General features: G+C 39.4%; 2 protein-coding genes across 9 annotated transcripts; one reads left to right on the top strand and one right to left on the bottom strand.

Moving 5' to 3' along the window:
- The first annotated feature begins 4,571 nt into the window (after positions 1-4,571).
- Positions 4,572-19,138, top strand: mier3b (mesoderm induction early response 1, family member 3 b). Of its 8 annotated transcripts, XR_014894672.1 has the most exons (15): positions 4,774-4,953; positions 5,768-5,792; positions 5,972-6,117; positions 6,281-6,403; positions 6,559-6,682; positions 7,713-7,786; positions 7,911-7,983; positions 8,151-8,299; positions 8,468-8,549; positions 10,350-10,444; positions 10,537-10,664; positions 10,775-10,929; positions 11,021-11,422; positions 16,024-16,215; positions 18,857-19,138. XR_014894672.1 is itself a non-coding variant. In XM_085294700.1 (14 exons), exons 1-14 carry the CDS (start codon positions 4,945-4,947, stop codon positions 16,038-16,040), a joined length of 1,602 nt encoding a protein of 533 aa, XP_085150826.1. In that variant the 5' UTR covers positions 4,774-4,944; the 3' UTR covers positions 16,041-16,308. The 8 variants fall into 8 exon arrangements, 7 of the variants coding, with proteins under 7 accessions (XP_085150827.1, XP_085150829.1, XP_085150831.1 ...); XM_085294700.1 differs by lacking the exon at positions 18,857-19,138 and having other exon boundaries at positions 16,024-16,308; XM_085294701.1 differs by lacking the exons at positions 4,774-4,953; positions 16,024-16,215; positions 18,857-19,138 and adding an exon at positions 4,572-4,635 and having other exon boundaries at positions 11,021-14,127.
- elac1 (elaC ribonuclease Z 1) lies at positions 12,279-19,167 on the bottom strand. Its single transcript, XM_085294707.1, has 5 exons — positions 18,909-19,167; positions 18,353-18,559; positions 17,098-17,156; positions 15,988-16,198; positions 12,279-15,812 (listed from the first exon to the last, which is right to left on the bottom strand). The coding sequence occupies exons 1-5, from the start codon at positions 19,120-19,122 to the stop codon at positions 15,334-15,336; spliced, it is 1,170 nt and encodes a 389-aa protein (XP_085150833.1). The 5' UTR covers positions 19,123-19,167; the 3' UTR covers positions 12,279-15,333.
- Between the last annotated feature and the right edge of the window lie 1,173 nt (positions 19,168-20,340).

Raw genomic sequence — 20,340 nt, 5'->3', positions numbered from 1 at the left:
CTCACAAATCAGTGTTTATTAGTTAGATATTACGTCTGGTTTGCATCACAAGGTTAAGATGTGTTTATCCGAGTGTAGTCTTTGTATATATACTAACCACCTCCAATGAATACAAGGTTTTTGGTCAAACACAGCAACACCATTGCAATTCTGTGTCATCTAATTCAGTGCTGGCAACCATTACGAGCACAATCAAGCAGTTCGACCCTCTTCTACGTGTAATGTGGATTTTAATGTCACATCACTCCTGTGGAAACTCCACTTTTTTGTTTGTGCTCTGAATGGCCAAATGGGACAAGCGGAAACTGGAATATTAACTTTTTTTAAATCCTTTTTTTGTTCTTGTTCTTTAAATCATACAGACACAAAACCCCTTCCCCAGCTTTTGACACCAAAAAATGTATTCACGTCCCCAGTCTAAGACAAATGTAGTGGTTGACATGGCAAAAGCGCACAGATAACTTTGTTATACTGCAGGAAGGCCCCTCACCTCTGCTCTGAATCTGACCCGACCAGGAAATAAGCCCCTTTATCTTTGACGTGCTGTGTACAAACATTTGAAGGCTTTAATAGCAAAAACTCAAGTTACAACTTTAAGAAACCTTGCTTACTGCCTGTGAACCCAGTTCAAGAGCTTGAAATCCCTAAATAAATACAGAACCAACGACAACAATTGCCTGTTACCTTATAGATTGAAATCTAGATTCTCCAACATACACCACTCCTTGCCAAAACTGTCAGTTTGTTTTTATATGTGACTGCATGAACAAATAGGATAAGAGCTTTCACGACTCTTATCCCATTTCCCTCTTTTCCAAAAACAGGAAAAGAGGGAAGATTGTGTGGGGAGCTCAGTTTTGTGAACAAACTCCTATATATTGTATATAGTACATTTTATATTGTTTTAGTATTTCCTAAAAGTAATTCTCTGGTATGCAGAACTCTTGCCTTAAAGAGGTAGTTCACATTTTATGTCATACAGAAATAATTACAACAGCAATTCAAACAAAATTCACACTCTAGTATTTAGGCGAGCAGACACGCCCAATACAACCTGCCGAAGTGAATTGAAATTTTGAGGTGAAATTGTTTGAACTTGGGAAAGGTTGTTAAGGCCAGATGGACTGGTCTGAGTATTTCAGTATCTGAACCCCAACAACTCTAGGGTTTACAGAGAAGAGTCTGAAAAATAAAATACCCAGTGAGTGGGTGAAAATGCCTTGTTGATACCAGAAATGTGGAGAAAATGGCTTGTCTACTTACAGCCGATAGGAAGGCAACCGTCAATCGAATAATCACACCTCAATCACTGGCATAGATGAATTGCAGCAGAAAGCCACAACAGCAGTCCGTCCTGAACAGGAAACTGAGGCTACAGTTCAAACAGACTCACCAAATTTGGACAACAGAAGGCTTAAAAAACATTGTCTGGTCTGATGAGTCTTGATTTCTGATCCAGCCTTGCTGATCATGTCCCTCTCTTTATGACCACAGCCTAATGTTCAGATGACTGTTTTCAGCAAGATAATCTACCATGTCACAAAGATCAAATAATCTTAAAGTTGTTTCTTGAACCTGTCACTGAGTTCATCTTAGTCAGATTGTCTCCACAGTCACTTGATCTCAAACCTATAGAGCACATTTAGCATGTAGCGGTGCAGAAGATCCATATCACGGTATGCAGCTAATAAATCTGCAGCGACTATTTGGCCAAAAATCTCAAGAGAAATGATTCCAGCACCTTCTTGAATCTGTAGTACTAAGGCAGCTTTAAAAGAAAAGGTGGGCGCAACACAGTGTTAGCAAAGTGTTGTTAATAAAGTGTCTTGTAAGTGTAACCAGTGTCAGTGCTGGGCATTGTACAGCCTGGAGGCCACATCCAGCCCATTGGTAGTCTCTTACCAGCCCACGTGATGTAAAAGGGAAATTAGCATTTAACCTCCTAAGACCCGAACTCTTCCACGGCATGCATTTTTAATTTCTCTTTGATATTTGGGCTGATTGGGCCCGATGAATGTAAAAACAAATAATTACCAGATTTTTTTTACCTTATTTTTGTTTTTAAGAAAAATAAGAGCCACATATGAGGATATTCGTTTAAAGTTTTGATAGAACGGTAGCAGTATAATGTCCTCGTACGTGGATATCAGGCCCTTGTAGAGCAAAATTGAGTATTTTGGTCTAAATAACCCAAAATGTGATGTTCACATATGTGGACGCCAGGTCCTAGGAGGTTAAACATAAATACACTATAACTATTAAATCACTGATCCAAATTGTTGAATTCAGGTTTTTCAGTTAATGCCATGGTCTCTGGTTTATGAAATCAAGCACCTAGGCATGCAGACTGAAGCTGCAAAAGGGTGAAAAGGGTGGGCTGACATCATATTCAACCCCATGGTTTAAAAATGGAATACATCATGCAGTTTGTCCCATTTTAGCCCCCAAACACTCCATAATGATCCCCATAAGAAAATGATTTACTGGTTTTTGTGATTTTGTGGGAAATCATTATACAAATGTATTGCTTTTGTTTTAAAGTTGCCGGCTATTATTTTTTAAATTTACATACAAGCAAATGCAGCGTCATGTTTGAGAGATGTGAGTTTGCCAGCGCCGAAAGATGCCAGCTCACACTAAACAAAGAAAGACCGATGCAGAATGTGGACTTTTTAACAAGACTTGGACTTGTAAGAATGCGTTTACTCAAATCAGAGGCAAAACCGCATGCTTAGTTTGTGGAGAGCTGATTGTGTGTGTAACGATTACAATCACATTCTCCATTATGAAAGTAAGCACACACCGACAAGCTCTTGACTGATGCAGAGTGCGGACAGACATCTGAACCTTTGCTAGCAAAGCTGCAAAAGCAGCAAGGACTTTTTACCAAGCTTTACACATCCAGGGATGGAACTTTCAAGACCAGTTTTGTGATTTCCCACAAAATTGTAAGTTTATCAAAGAATGTTTGGTGGCACTTAACTTTAAAGAAAAAGCAGACAGTTTAGTCTGTTTTCTCCTTGGCTCCAGATGAGAGCTCTGATGTTCACCACACACCTCAGTTACTCATCTTTGTACATGTGGTAACGAAAGAGTCTGAGATTACAGAGGAGCTGGCAGCAATGCACTCAGTGAAACAGACTCTGATAGTAAGTGAATTGTTCATGGAGGTTGAAAATGGACAAACCGGTATCGCAGCCAATGGCTGTCCAAATCTGACAGGGAAAAATTTCAGACTTTTGAAGTGGATGCAAGAGAAAGAGACATGAAATGACAGCAGAACTGAAACTGGAGGTGTTGTGTGACTCAGTGCTAAATATTAACCATGTTGTTGATGTGGTAACAAAAATAGTTACCTTTACCACAAGCACTTTTGATTCACTTCTGGCAGATCACTCTCAAATAGAAGAACTTTCCACACATGGTCAGAGACATGCTCAGAAGATGTTGGTTCTCTTTGGATCTATCTTCATATGAGAACAAACAATACAGATCCTCTCTCAGCGGTGAGCATGTGTACACTGTCTTTAAAATTCCCGTCCAAGCAAAACAGAAATAGCACTTTGGATAAAGTTAAAAGTCTCTGAAATTTTGCAAAAGTATGCACATTTCATTCACAATTGTTTTGGGGGATGTTGATTAAATAACAATAAAATGCTGGGAGACTTCAACGCTCATGTGGGCAACAGCAATGAGACCTGGAGGGGTGTGATTGAGAGGAACGGCCTCCCGGATCTGAACCCAAGCGGTGTTTTTTGGTTGGACTTATGTGCAAACCGCAGTTTGTCCATAACAAACAGCCTTATGTTGAACATAAGGTTGTCCATAAGTGCACGTGACACCAGGACACCCTAGGCTGCAGGTCAATGATCGACTGGGAATGCCTTGGTGTTCCCTCGGACAAGCTGGAGGAGAGGGAGGTCTGGGCTTCACTGCTTAGGCTGCTGCTCCCGTGACCTGGTCCCAGATAAGCGGAAGAAGATGGATGGATGGATAAAATGCTGCTACTATTTATTTCACATTTTCATTGCCTAATTGTAACGTCTAATTTACTCTTACCAGTAGGTATTTATAAAGAAAGAAAAAGAGCTGTAACAGAGATAAAATAATTATTGAGCAGAATTAAGTTGAGCTTCTCATGAGAAAGTTAAATATATACCAACAGTACAATATATCAACATATAAAAAAAGATTAAAAACATACTTAAACTGTAATTATTGCTATGTTTATCTCTAAAATAATTAGTATGGTGCTTTATAAGAGTATTATTTTTCAAATAGAAATACAACAAATTGCTCATTGAAGAGTTTGAGGAATGTGCAGACCAACGAGTTTGATTGGTAAGGGATCAAAATTCAAGTAAAATAATTTTATGATAAATAAACGGTCAACTTAATAAAAAATGTTTATCTATAGCTAAATTGTGCATTATTTTTATTTAAGAAGACAGGTGTGTTAACAGCAATATTACAGTAGCATACACATTACTGTCCTAATATCCAGTGTTACAGCTGGAAAACCTTAACTGATTTCTATTTGAATTCCGCATTGGACTGTTCTTTCAGAAATACAGCGGAAAAACAAGACGGTGTTGACAACACAGTAGTTTAGATGCCATAGCTTCGATAAATACGGTAAGGAGAACAGGAAATCAGCTGGGATGTGCCGGGAATGTTCCAGTAAACCGTCTTTGTGTAAGGCACCGGCCAACGCCATGACACCGATATGTTGTAGGTAGAATGTGTATCGGCAATTTGACTTGTAATCTCAGTTTTTCACATTTTTATACCGTAAATTACCCGTTTATTAGTAATTACCGTTAGTCTGACCAGTAGATGGTTTGAACGGCGTCACGACTCAAGCAGTCACCTGGATCTCTGATTGGCTCAGAGCGCTGATCCGGGTACTGCGCTAGAAGGAGCCCATTAGCTAAAGGTACCAATATGGCGGAGGTAAGAGGGAAAACAGGGGAGAAGCAATCGATGTTAAATCGACATTTTTAAAATTTGTGTGCTGTATTTTTCATTTTTACGCAATCGATTGAAGAAACAATGCTTTTTGCCTTGTGTGTAGCGTGTTTCGTCTCATAATTGTTGTTTTTATTTCTCTTAAATATGCTTAAATGTCTGGACTGATCCTTCACTACGAGGCCTCTGCGCCTTCGCTCTCAGCTGCTTCGGTGAAGCGGCTGTGTAAATTCATACGTAAATTTAACGTTAGCTTGCTGGTTCAAGTAAATTGCAGACCATATAATCTTTATGGTGAATGGAAAAATATTTTTTGATGTTCAGGCTGGAGTAGCGGCACCTACGTTTAAAAGGTTGCTCGACTTTATCGATTGCAGTACCGCGCAAACGAAATTAGTGTTTACATTTTTCGGTGGACAGCGTTAACATTTGGATTTGGAAATAGCTTTCCGGCTAGCTAAGCAGTACTGGATCTGCAATGACATATACAACCGATTATACGAGGTTTTTTTTATTCAGTCCTCTGGGGAAATTTTTTATTCCAGCGTTTAAAAAAACGTATCTTTCCCTGAGTGTGCAGCTCGGCTAGCGTTGTATTAGCCACCTATATCGGGTAACATTAGCGACAATTGCAGTTTTCCTGCCCGGCTATTTCCTTGGGTCATATTACACACAACGTAAAAATATTTTATTGGTCATCCTGTTTTAATATTTGAGGTTAAAGCCCCCGAGTAATTTATTTTAATTCAAATTTTCTGTCTTGCTCCAATTTATGGTATTTTTTTCCCTTCTTTTCCAGGCTTCCCTAGGGAGTTCAAGTCCAGGTAATACAATTTACTTTCAAAACTCTATTTTTACTTTTCACAAATAATAGTAAACAGAAATATCGAGATGAATTTCTGAAAATGTTATGAGTTTGTAATAAAGTAAGGTTTTGCTTATTGCACGATAACAATTTGGTATTTATAATTCTTTTATTTTTCTTTCCATTTTTCTCGTTCAGTTGGCTCTTTATCATCAGAGGACCATGACTTTGATCCAACAGCAGAAATGTTAGTTCATGAGTATGATGATGAGAGGACTCTGGAGGAGGAAGAGTCTCTGGAAGGCGGAACAAATTTCAGATCTGAAATTGCAGATCTGGAAAAGGTATTATAATAAATCAGTAAATCCATATGCCATTCCAAATGTCATATGATAGGTGCAGTGTATAAATTTGTCCAACTTGACCATCTTGTACTTCGTACATGAAAACGGTATAACCCTGTGAAATGGAATTGATACTATTTACCATTCATTTTTCTTTTAACAGGAAGGGAACATGCCTTTAGAGGAACTGTTGGCCATTTATCGCTATGAGGCCTCAGCAGGCTCCAGTATAGACAGCTCCTCTGGAGACCTGACTGATGAGCTCCCCGACATGACTTTGGATAAGGTAAGGAGTTGCTGTTATTTGGTAGTTATACAGTTGCTAAGTAGATTTGTGAGAAGCAATTGGCAATAAATATAGCGTTAATTTGTAAAACAATGCTATATTTGTAACTTATGGTTTTTGTATGGTGTACAATTTATATTCCTTTTACTCACTAGGAGGAAATAGCTAAAGACCTTCTGTCTGGAGATTATGAGGAGGAGACCCAGTCCTCAGCTGATGATCTGACTCCTTCAGTTACCTCCCATGAGGCCACTGATTTCTTCCCAAGAACACTTAGATGTAAGTGATAGATTACTACTTTTAAATTAAAAGTATTTTATGTTTGCAACTGTCAGAATTAAATCTTTTTTAGTGTGTGCAATACAGTGATTAATGTGCTCATTATTTTTTTTATATTAATATTATGAGAATACTGAGAATACTAAGATGTGTAGTTTGCTAAATTTCAAATTTAGATTTTGGTTGTGAATGCTAAATGTAGTAGCAGTTCCCTTCTTTTTGTCACAGATATTTGGTGCAGCTGACTAGTTTTTAATTATTTTAAAACCTAGTGTGTAATATGTCACACAATAAAACGGTAATTTGACTGTGGATCTTGGTGTTATAAAGGAGGGTCACTTACTGTTGTGCACTGTGAAATATTCACTTCTCCCACTTAGCTGTTGATGAAAAAGTTACTGTTAAGGTTATAAAATTCGACAAGGCTCGTTGTCTAACAAAACATTTAGATAAAGATGTGTTAAGTCTGCAGCTAATGCAGTTATTTGTGTAAGTTAAGCTTAGCTTATCTGTCTCTTGACTGCTGTTCTCAAGTCCATTTAAGACTAAATTTAATTTTTAGCATGTCCAAATAGAGCCAGAATCAAAAAAAGTACAAATAGGTTGGATTAGAAAAGTAACTCAAATAAAACCATAATTATAACACTGTAAAATAAAGACAAACAGCTGGGATTTGTTATGCAGTTTGCATAACAAAAATGAATCATTAGCTCAGTCATTTTACTGGAAAAATATTTTTGTCATAAATTTGTTTTTGCAGCTGTGTTACTCAGCCAACTTACCGTGGGTTTGTGGTTTGAAACAGTGTTGGTTCTTTACACATAACTTTACCTAAATTCTTTGGAAAGCTTCAAGTATGTTTGAGGAGATCTTACAACCTTTAGCAGAAAAACTGGAAAAAAAATCTTTTGGGTAAAACATCCGGCTTTGGCATTAAGCAGCTGCCATTTAAATTCAGGGTGTGCTAAAGTATTTAAGATTTACTAATTGTTAAACATTTTTTTTTCTTTCTTTTAAAAAAACCCCCCAGCAAACGCTATTTCTGACGGTGATAAAGAGTCAGAGTGTGATGAAGATGGCCCATGCCCAGAGGACTCGAGAAAGGTAAATGATTTGTTTCATTTGGAAACATGGATATAGGATATAGTTTACTCGCCGTTTCATGTTTGTTTCATGTTAAGTCAGGTTGCTTTTGAATTCAGACATGCCCTCTTATGCTTTGTAATAGGAAATAATGGTGGGATTGGAATACCAAGCAGAAGTTCCTTCTTGCCTCTGTCACTACAAAGATGAGGAGAAAGGTGAATACTACTTCTTTTTTTTTTTTCTTTTTTTTTTTTTTTGCTTTCATCACACGTTCCTAATCTATTCTTTAATGTGGCTGCTTACAGTGTTGTTAACCATTCAATTAAGAATAGGTGATGTACACCTGGTGATTAATTTTAACATCATGTATTTGGTTGTATAGCATATGAAGATGAAGATGAGTTACTGTGGAGTCCAGGTGTATTATCAGAAAACAAGGTTAGAAGTTTCCTGTGTGAAGTATTGTCACGGACGACAGATGAAAAGACGGGGTGTGACAAACCAGGAATGCACGTGCGAGACAATGAGCAGGTCAGTCATGTCTTACTCAGTCCTTTACGTGGTTTGATAAAATGATGAATGTGTTATTAGCAGTGCACCTCAAGAAAGGTATTTTCTCTGACATTCATATCTGTTTAATTGTTTCTGATCAATTTTGGCAAATGCTATAATTTTTACTCTTTCATTCTTTCAATGTAGGCTTTACGTGAGCTTGTAAAATGCAACTACAACACCCGCGAAGCACTAGAAAGATATTGCAACCATGTAAAGTCCTCAAAAGGTAAGCAAGTGATTTCTCATAGGAAATGTCATTGTGATTCGTTTGCACCTCAAGACACTCAAAATGCTTCACATGTAGATTTCACTTTCATTCAAAGTCATTATTGTACATGGGGCCCCCCCTTTTCAGTAATTAGACAAATGAGAATTGATGAACAGTTTCTTGATCATGTGAGGTCGAGCTGATTGCAAGTATTGGACTTGATGGCTGTTCACTGACATCAAAATATGAGAGATGTTAATGCAAATGTAGGACGCCATCATTAGGCTGAAAAACCAAAATAAACCTTTGGGACTAGACAAATTAGATGTCTTTGAAAAAGGAAAACATTGCCGCTCAGCAACACCAAAAGACTACATAAGACAACTAAAGCTTGGATTATAATCTGTTGCGGACACTGACAGCTGGAGGCCTGATGCCTGAGTTCTCGTTCCTGTTATACTTCTTTAAAATCAACTTGAAGTCCGTTGCTTGAGCGCATGCATGGTTGTATTGTCTCAGCAGACAAGTCTGCGCGGTCACAAAAAACAGGTAGGCATGCAAACTCTCACGTTTACTGTCTGATGACGACATTTACAAACCACTAGTTTCACTGAATAATAAGAACGCCTGATTAGGCCTGCCAAGGAATCCTCTAAAGGAGCAGTTTCTTCTGCCTAAAAACATTTAGACAGATGAAACCAAGATGAACTTGTACCATAATGATTGGAAGTGAAAAGTATGGGGAAGGAGAGAAACGACTACCAAATCATGTGTTAAACATGAGGCAATGTTATGGCATGTGTTTATTGATTATGGAGACTGCAACAAGATTTTCTCAAGGCAAAGAAATGGGATATTCTTCACTTGCCAAGCCAGTGACCTGATCTTAAACCAGCGGAGTATCCCTTAAGGACCCATTGTGGTCACTACATTGTGTATTTTTGCCTTCAGTCTGGCCAAGCCACCCGTTTGGGGTTACAAAAACTGAGAGCTGAAGAACGAGTCGAAATAATGTCAATGTGTGACGCAGGACTGAGGATGTAACTGGAGATGGAACAACCCGATATACAGTATTGGTACCGGTCCAATCTTGACCTAAATTACTGGATCGGATATCAGGGAGAAATAAAAAAAAATAAAAAATGAATTAAACATCACAAAAGCACCTCACAAAACTTTTGACATGGCATACACCAGCTCGCGACCATAGCACGTCGGAGCAGTATGTGTCACCTGATAGAGCGGCTGTTGTGTGCGAGACCTGTCGGCGGTCTGGAGTGACTTCACACTAAAAAGCATCGGGAGCCTCGCTACATGCTGCCAAACCGGCATTTCATCTCTGAGTAGGCTATCCCAGTGTATTTTTTATTTTTTTTTTTTGTTATTGTTATCATGCGATCTCTAGTCTAGTGTGTGTTACAATTCGCAAGGTAGCCGCTGTGAGTGTTACGGGCCCTTAACATTTGCTGAAGATGGAGCTGAAGGCAGAAGATCCACAAACAAATAGAAATTGAACACGGCTCCAATGAAAGCATCGCGACAGAAATCAATACATTTGGTATTGTCCACGGGTGCTAGATCTGAGGCAAATTTAAACATTTGTTAAAAATTATTAGTTTGTCCAATTACTTTTGAACCTTTGGAATATGGGAGACTATATAAAAATGCCTGTTATTCCTAAATGGTTGATACTAAGTTTGGAATAATGGACCATTCAGTTGGGATGAATTTTATTGGTGGGACATGTCTTGGTTTCGACATGGCCTGTGGTTACCTTTGCACACCCATTGTTAAAATGGATTCATGGTTTCATTGCAGAAAAATCACCTCCATGGTCTGAAGAGGAATGCAAGAACTTTGAACATGCTCTTCAGATGTATGACAAGAACTTTCACCTCATTCAGAAACACAAAGTAAGTGTGAATTTATGGTTCCCTTTACAAGTGTATGCAAATAAAAATGTATACAAAGTTTTGTAAACTCTGTCCCCCTCCTCTCCTCTCAGGTCACAACAAGAACAGTAGCAGAATGTGTGGCATTTTATTACATGTGGAAAAAGTCAGAGCGCTTTGACTTCTTTGTGCAGCAGAATCGGTTCGGGAAGAAAAAGTTCAGCAACTATCCTGGAGTAACGTAAGTGAAATGAAACGGAGTGTCTGTCTTTATTGCTTTGCTTCAATAAAATGGAAAAAAGTTCACATAATATGGAAGAAACAAACCCAGTGACATTTCTTTGTTTCTAGTGACCTGATGGACAGGCTGGTGGATGAAGCGGAGGGGTTAGCTGTGGACAGTTCCTCCTCCGTGTGTTCAGGTGCTGGTGGTGGTGGAAGGCTGGAAACAACCACAGAACAGCAGCTTAGCCTGCTCAACTCCATCACTGCCAGCGACCTCACGGGTTAGTTACAGACCTTAGTTGTGCAGCGATGGTTTAAAAAAATAAAAATAAATGACTACTTCTTGTTGTTAACTGTTTTGTGTCTTTGCAGCTTTGAGCAACACTGTAGCCACAGTATGCAGTCCTGCAGAGGTTAGCTGCCTGGACTCCTACAGCTTTCCTCCACTGGACAGTCTCCATCGAGGTTCCCTGAACCACGAGGAATCCCTTGGGTTCCCTGCAAATGGTGCAGAACCTGACTGCCTCAATATGCTTGAGGCTGGCTTCTACCACTCAGATCTGGGCCAGCTGGGAGGCGTGTGCGTCAACAAGGACTGTGAGCGGCCCTCCAAGAGACTCAAGATGGCGCTGCCTGACTCCTTTATCAATGACGTATCCGTGGGTAACCTCGGAGTGGACTTTGATGCACGACGGACGACGACGCATCACCACCGAATCACCGGCGCCAAAATGGCAGTATCTGTCACAGACTTTGGGAGCTTGGCTGGGAGCGGTGAGCCCAACGGGTTTCTGGGAGCACATGCACGGCACCACACACAGCACACTGCAGCACTTCAGTCAGAGTGATCTTCCTCATCTTCTTCCCTGTTCTTCCCTTTTAAGATCCCTTTTTTTCCTGCTTGTACATAAGACTGACCTCACTGGAAAATTCAATTTGTTTAAATTCTATTATATATATATATATATATCTATATATATGTATATGACTATACTTTGTTTTCATTTTTTGTGTAATATGACATCAGTGATGTCTATCATATAGAACTAAAATCTTGATTTCTCTCAAGAGTTTATATAGTCATTTATTTTATTTTTGTTTTGCGGTCTTGAGATGTGTAACGTCCATGTACAGCAGGGCCCAGGGGCTGCAGTAGGAGAGATGTGTCTCTTCCTCCTCCACATCTACACCCACCATCTTCAGAGCTTCAGTACCTTATCCTGCCATTCTTCTAGCTGCCAAAAACTTAGTTTCCCCAGCTCTGGTGTTAGCATTTAGTTGCCTGTATTTGTTGTTTAAGGTGGTACTATTTTTTTTTTTTCTTTTTTTTGTTTACAGGTACTTTCCAGTAACCCAACTTGTGCAAATGGTTTTTATATGATTTGAATCTACCTGGATACATAACTGTACGAAGAGCAACACTAGCATGGAGATTAGCTTGGAAACCAGGAAGTGTCGTGGCTTAAGCTGCTAAGGCCATCTTGTTTGGGTTTCTTCTCTTTATGTTCTCTTGTGCTTTGTAGTCTGTCTGCTTATTTACCTTTGTTCAAAGTGGCCAATACTGGAGGTTTTTTTTTTTTTTTTTTTTCCTTTTAATAATGCCCATGTAGTCAAACCCAAATGAATGGCCTTGTTTTTTGTTTTTTTTGTTTTTTTTGTTGTTGTTGTTTGTTTTGTTTTTTTCTTTACATTTCAAAATAGGTGATTGAAAAATACCGGCGCAAATTAATATACTGGGAGTCACCTTGTTTTACTGTTGAGTATATAAATATATTTTTAAAATCCTGCTACTTGCTAGAATATCAACGAACCATAACAGCAATATTGCAATGCAAAGATTTCTGGTTGGGTTAATAGCCATTTAAACCTCGACACAGTAAAGTATGTATTTATTGCATATACTTTTCTCATTCTAAAGTTTTATTTCACCCTTTCAGTTCATGCTTTCACTCACGCTACGCTTAGGCAAGTTAAGCTGTGTGTGTGTCCTAATTAAGTGGATATGTTCCTAAATCAAGTAGCGCCTTTTTTTTTCTTTTTTTTTCCCCCCTAACCTGCTAGCAGTATTATTATTATTATTATTATTATTATTATTTTTTTTTTTTAAAGCTTCTCTGAGTTTGTATTGAACCTCTGCCTAGCCTGTACTGCCTAGTTATGCCTTTTTGAAATCCGGTTGACAATATTTTGGAGCCTAGTAGCAGAAATGGAGCTGTTTTTCGCTTGACTGAAGTTCATAATTGTGAGTTGTAAAACGTTTAGCAGGTCAGTGTCAGTTGATTGGATGCAGTAGTAGTGTTTACTTAATTTATCTATGCATTGTGCTATGACTATTTAGTTTGTTTCAGGGGTACATCATGTTTGTTGTGTCCATTCATGCCTAATAATCCTTAAGTTTAATCAAGCAGTTCAGTTTCAACGGCCAGCGTCAGAGAGGATAATCACATCTGTGTTTCATGTAAATAATTAGCAAATAGCCTTTAAAAAGTCTATTAACTGACCTCTTACACTTGTGAATCTGTGTTGATAAAAAGGTTTTACTTTGATTCCTTGTCAGAAAGGCAATAATTTGTAGATATGTACAGATATTTTGGGTTTTGCATTTTACTGGTTGACTTGGTGTTTTCATTTCTTTTCTCTCCTTGGAAAGTCACCCAGACACCAGGACACAGCTGAAACCACGCATGCCAGCTGTGCCCTGTTTCAAGTGTACCACTGAAAACGGCTTTACCCGAAGACGTATTGATATTACTCAATGTTGCAATTTTTGCATTCAAAACATGCAGCCATGTGTAAAAGACACTCATGTTTCTTTCCTTAAGAGTTTTTACATGTTGTCGTCGTCTATATTTGTCTCGATGGTAACGGGATGGCTGCTGCTGTAAGTGTGTGGAGAGCTAGTTTCTCTTTTAATGCAATGTGCATAATGCAGTAGGTCCTCCAAGCTCTTCTAGCTTTAGCAGTCCAGTGATATTTATTTCACCTGTGGTTTGTACAAAGACTCAGAAAAACTGTCAGAATGTAAAGGCCATTAAGTAGTAGAAGTAGGTTTTTCACCACCCTGTGAACTCTCGAAAATGTGATATTTTATTGATATCTCTGGTATGAGACTTGTGTGTGCAAGCAAGCACTAAACAAATTTATTTTATATTTTGTATTGTGTTTTGAAGTTTAAAAAAGAGAAAAAAATATAGCAGTTGTGGTTTTGAAGAAGGAAACAAAGTCCTTTGATGAAAATAAAAACACCTTTGTGAATAAAAACCTACAAAACTTAAAAATGTATATCCAGAAATATAGACAATCAAAAACTTCACTATGAGAAATGTTCAAGAAGCTATCTTTATTGTTTATAAAAATTGTACATAAACATTGAGGTTTTTTTTGTTTTTTTTTTTTTCTTTTGTTAAACATTATTTTGTATTTTATGTTGTACTTTAATACCTTGTGTACAGATCCAGAAATAAAGCTCTGGAAAAGGTTCTAAGATTACTGCTGCATCTTTATCATTACGTTTATTCTTTACATGAGAGCGGCAGTTTAACAAAACTTGAGGCTTAAATTCCTCGTGATATTAAAAAAGAAAGTTTTAGTCATTAGTTTTTGGACCAAGTATTATTTACAGCCCCCCCAAAACCATTCTTTAAACTGACAAAATCTCAGCTCAAGTTCTGCTTACCTGCCTGTTCCATCTGAACCAGCCTAAAATCCTTACAACCACAGGTTGGTAGGGAAAATGTATTGCCTGATTGGTTAGCAAGTGGTTGCTGATTGTTGCTGGGTGAAATTGGTCACAAACCACGTGTTATACCAAAATAAAACTTTGCACTTACTTTGGTCTCTATCAGATTGCTTCAGGTGCCCACAGTTTGCATGGAAGACAGCAACATGTCTGCAAACACTTGTCAACTATTAAGTAGTAAATGAAAACATTTGTCTACAAAATAAAAGCTGTCCAATCAACACAAAGGTGCAACCTTTACTTTGTAGGCAAAGCACTAAAAAGTACTATTCCTAGTCACACTAGGGAAAACTGGCTAGAGATTGAATAATGAACAACATTATTGGGACTGCGTGCAATAAACTTGCTGTCTTTTTCTTTTAAAATTGTTCCTTGATATAAGATCAGGTTTGCAACCACTCACTGCCTGATTGTAATTCATTGATTAATTAACTGTTAAAAATCTGCAAAATAGCTACAGAAATTCTCAACAGCTACTTATATTCAGCCAGAACCTTACAGAGACATTCCTCCACAACCAGTGATATAGTTGCTGGAGGACAGTGATTTAACTGCAACGTGACATTGGCACTCAGCAATTTTGCTTTTAGGAACCAGAATATAAGACTTGAATAAAGAAAATTAATCAAGCCTGAGATGAAGCATATTGGCCACTGCAAAAACTGCCATTGCCAAGCTCAGGTTCAGAGCCAACATGTATTACAGGTAATAAAATTCCCTAAAATAGAAAAATAGTTAATGATAATATAGATTATCAACGTAGATTGCAAACAAGAGGACCTTGAGCTTGACTTTTTTGTCAGTTCACTAATTTGTCTTTTAATAAAATAAAAACAAGTTAGACAAAGAGCAGACAATTTCACCTTACATCATAAAATATACAGACAATTCCTCTGCTTTTAGCCAAAAACACTACCAGCTTTATACTCACTAAACCAGCTGCTTATTATCTTGATCTTCTGAGAGAGATCTGTAGAGTGAGAAAGTCCTCTGCCAGAATCACATCTACCCCAGTGTCCTGCAAAGCCTCTTCAGCCTGTCTCTTTAACTCTGAAACATGGTCTTCATCTCCTTCCTTCACCATGGCGCTGGGTTTGTACCGCTGACTGAAGTGATTTAGCACCAGCCTCCGTGCACAGCAAGCCCGTGCTACTGCCGCTGCCATCTCAGGTGTGCTGTGCCCATGGTCCACTGCTTTCTCTCGGTGCTCGTTCCCAAGGGTGGCCTCATGAACCAGAATGTCCGCTCCGCTGCACAACCTCTGCGGCCCTTCCCCAAGCACCGAGCTACAGTCCCCTAAAATGCAGACTTTCCTCCCAGGAATAGCTTCTTCTAGCACCTCACTAGGCTGCACCACACGCCCGCTTTCAAGAGTTACTGACTCCCCAGCTTTGAGGCGCCCATAGAGAGGGCCTGGTTTCAGGCCTGTAGGATACAAAATGAGACCAGCTGCAAGGGTTGCTTTTCTGAAATTGTTTCTTGCATTAATAAATAATTGGTGACGACAGTTATTTCCATCTACTTTATATGCAGGGAATTTATATTTTTAATATTACACAAATAATGAAGAGATATTAAAAGAACAGAAAATGCCTCTCACCTAGTTCCTTCAGCAGTTCTGTTTTCAACCTTCCAGGTCGATCTCGCTCCTGAATGCAAAAACCAAAGGAAGGGATGCGGTGAAACAACCTGAAGGCTTTGACCGCAAACTTCTGGTCTTCAAAGAGAAGATAAGTGTCACTGGAGACATCCAAGGAGATTGTTCTGCCTGGTTGCTCCTGAGGATGGAGAGGACCGCACTCTGCTGCCATCTGGGGAGACAAGAGAGGTGCTAGTATTCGTCAGAAAAAAACAGCATACAAGTGGACAAAATACAAAATGTAAATGCTCAGGTGGAAACTGCCATAACTGGTGAGCTGAGGAGATATGCTCAAACATGTACCAGCGCAAGTCAAAGGAGGCATATCAGCAACAATTTGCACACTGATGTCTTTTAAATAAACAACTAAACTATCATGCATAGTAATAAAAAAAAAAAAAAAACAGAAAAAAGCTACAATTTAAAGATGACCCTAAACACATCACACACAGGGAAGTGATCATGTAAAGAGAAAAGCTGTGAAGATGCACTTTCTCTGGAGGAAGAGTATGACTGTCCTGCATGACAGAAAATCATATATATTTTTATAAAAACATAAATGAAATGATGAACCCACAAAAAGAGAATTTTTTTAAATCTTTTTGGCAAACATAGACTTTTTCATACCTCTTCAAAGTCTTTTTTAGGGCTAAGATCAACTTTTAAAGTAAAAGTTGGAATTAGGTTTAGATTGAGGGTTTAGCACACAGTTAAACCTAGGGGTAAGAATCTTAAGAAGGTATTACTGTCAGTGAATGTCCTCACAAATATAACACTTACACTCTGTCAGATCAACACGATTGGTGTAGCTAGTGGTGTATTTAAGTCTGTATTAAAATGTTGTGATGAGCAGTACTGAAAGCTGCACTGAGGTCTAGCAGGACAAGGACAAAGACAAGACCACTGATAGAGGCCATAAGATCACTAGGAACTTTCACTACATCTTTATCATTTTCTAAATAGAAAATATGAATTCCAGATTTCATCATTTAGTAAAAACAGGGACTGACAGCAGGGAGAGGTGATATTCTACAACACAGGAACATCAAAACAACAAAATCAACGACTTACCTCTGGGTTAAGTTTTCCTTCTTCTGGGCTCTGGTCAGGTGTGGGCTCCAATTCATGCACTAAAAACCAAGAGAAAAGATGTGAACTATTATATCTTTAACCAGGATATAACTTAGGTATAACTTGAATTATTTGATCAGTGTTCATCAAGCAGCATATCTGAGCCATCTACTAGGTTTCTTAAAGATTCTTTTTTAAAATGATGCAGCTGCATTAAAAAAAAACAGCAGCAAATTATAAATAGCCCAGGGAACAAGATTCAGACTCAGAGAAACTAGTAAACAGAGCATCCACAACAAGCTACACCGTCTGCTTGTTCTTAAACCCCTGTATTGAATGCTTTCAATCTTGTATCAATACACCAATCAGGTATAACATTATGACCACGTGCAAGGGAAGTCAATAACACTGACTAACCCATCATGCCACATGGTAATCAGCGGGATATATTAAGGAACAGCTGAACATTTTGTCTTCAAAGTTGATGTGTTAATCGCAGGAGAAATGGGCAAGTGTAAGGATTTGAGTGAGTTTGGGAGCCAAACTGTGATGGCTAGATGACTAGGTCAGACCATCTCCAAAACTGTAGCTCCAGTGGAGCGTTCCTGGTCTGCATTTGTCAGTTTCTATTAAAAGTGCTCCAAGTAAGGAACAGTGGTGAACCAGCATATGGGTCATGGGTGGTCAAGGCTCACTGATGCACGTGGGGAGCAAAGGCTGTGTATAGGGCTGCATAGCTGCAGACCAGTCAGGGTGCCCATGCTGACCCCAGTCCACTGCCAAAAGCGCCAACAATAGGAATCTGAGCATCAGAACTGGACCACCGAAGTTGGCCTGGTGTGATGAATCATATGTTCTTTGACATCATGTGGATGGCTGGGGGGGTGTATGAAAAAACCTGGGAAACACCCATATAGCTTCTGTATTGAGCTTCCAGTTCATGGAAATGGTATTCCCTGCTGGCTGTGGCCTCTTTTAGCAGGATAATATGCACTGCACACTTGATGTGTTGACTTGGTTTCCAAATTCTTCAGATCTCAATCCAATTGAATCTGATCCATGGATGCCCACTTCGCAAGTTACGGACTTAAACGATCTGTTACTAACACCTTGACGCCACCACAGCACACCTTCAGTGGTCTAGGGGAGTCTGTGCCACGATGGGTCAGGGCTGTTTTGGCAGCAGAACCGGGGCAAACGTCAGGCAGGTGGTCATAATGTTGGGCCTGATCAATTTATCAGGCCTTGGACCTGCCTGCGTAAGGGAAGAGCAGCTGTGATCCAGTGATGCCAAGAGTGACTCTGAGAAAGTGTCTGAGACCCCGTGGCCCATAGATGTCCACACAGTTCAGGTCCTGCTGAGATTCAGGGCTGGTGTTGAGACTCACAGTGCAGAGGAGACCAGGTAAACCGAACAGGTGATCTCCATGCAAGTGGGAGATGAAAACCTTGGTGATTCGCCCTGTGTGAAAAGCACATCACATTTTTACACCTTCATATCAAGTCGGGCATTTTGCTGTAAACTGAATTAAACTATATGCACTTAAAACAGGTTCATGTCAAGATGGAGATGAGGAATTTTTTTTCTTTTCCTAAACAACACTGTGCACTGTTTTGTCTGTTTCATATTTATGAGCACTTATAAAAGGAAGTCTTAATTAGCCTACAAACAAATGATTTGGGGTATGGAAAGGCATGAACAGATTTGTTTCAATGACAGGAAGTTTATTCAGGGGAAAACTTTTTTTTATTTTTCCAGAAATATTTAAAGGACAGACAGACTGTGTGTGTGAGGATCTGAAGTGGCACACCGGCTCTGAGCTGGCTCTTCATTAGCTGGATCTGGGTTCCCTCTCCGCAGTCAAACAGCCAGCACTCCCCGTCCGTCCGCAGCACCAGAGCCGAGGCACCGCGGTGAGGGGACGGGTACGCCGAGCCCGTCCCGAGGAAAGTCAAATCCATGGTCATCCTCCCGGAGTTACAGAAAACTGTTTTTTTTACTATCTGCCACACAGTAGCAAGCATGCCATGTCAATGAAAACACTGTCGCCCGCTGATGACGTAGGATGCGTGACGTGTCCGGTTAGGTACGATTGGTCGTAATTTTAAGATCACATATCAAAGACGATGTTATATTCCCTCTGTATCCTATTGGGGAAACTGCGGGGAGAAATTGAACTGGGTAAAAATATGACCTCTTCCACAAAATTTCTTAATTCTTATTAAGTTAAAAAAGTTTCTTTTATCCAACCAAACACTTCCTTCTGAAATATAAAGCTTATGTAGATATCTCCTACTCTTTCTGTAAGCTTATCCGTGGACATGTATTCATTTTTTTTATTTTTTGAAAATGTACCCATTCACAGAACCTTCGGAAAGACATTGCTGCTCTGATCTATTAATGTCCAACCTGATTTTCTGCTGTTTGTTTGTTTTTGTTTTGATTTTGGTTGGAATCACAGAGCTCAATGTGAAAGACTCATCTGTTGTATTTTTTATCAGTCTGATTTTGTTTCATGCAAAATTGCTATATCTATAAAAGCAAAACAATGAATGGGAAACCGCTTTTTGACCTCTTTGTAAAGGATCTGTCCTGTAAATGGTGCAGAGAGTGTTCAGTGTCCTCCTTTCCACCACAGCTTCAGAAGTGTCCATTTTGCAGTGAATCACAGAGCCACCCTTCCTGATCACTGTATTTAGTCTATTGTTTACCGTGTTACCAGCTCCAACCCACCTCCAGCAGACCACAGCAGTGTGCTGGGCCCACCACGACTGAGTGATAAGAGTATCACCATCATTTCTGCAGCTTACTTCTCACCCCCTTTTGGTATACAGCCTCTGTATCGGTTTTCCAGTTCAGCTTGTTGTCAGTATGGATGCCCATGTACCTGTACTTCTTCAAAACAAAGGACGTCACAGCCTCGGGCCTGATGCTGTCAGGGCCAGCAGCCTTGCTTTGGTTCTCAGGCTGTCTCCTAATCTGGCCAGAAGTCACACTCAAACAGAAGGTGTTTAACCGATGTGGGGGTGTTATCTACAGAATTCACTTGAAGAAGTGCAGCGTGGAGGCCAGTGTGTGGTAGAGAAGGCAGTAGAAAGCTGTGAACTAAAGAATCTGTGTAGCTCTTTGCCCTCTCCATAGAGTGCTCACTGGCTGGCTGTCACCTTAAACCCAGAGATCTTCTTTCCACACCACACATCACTTATGTTGTTCGGCTTGAGCTCAGCCTCCAGCTTCCTCCT

Source organism: Mchenga conophoros, linkage group LG12 (genome assembly GCF_057382185.1).
Source record: "Mchenga conophoros isolate Kocher_MC1m ecotype Shallow Benthic linkage group LG12, M_conophoros_male_GT1.1, whole genome shotgun sequence".
Classification (NCBI taxonomy): domain Eukaryota; kingdom Metazoa; phylum Chordata; class Actinopteri; order Cichliformes; family Cichlidae; genus Mchenga; species Mchenga conophoros.
The sequence above is the reverse complement of the archived record's forward strand: the minus strand, read 5'-3'. Positions and strand labels throughout refer to the sequence as shown.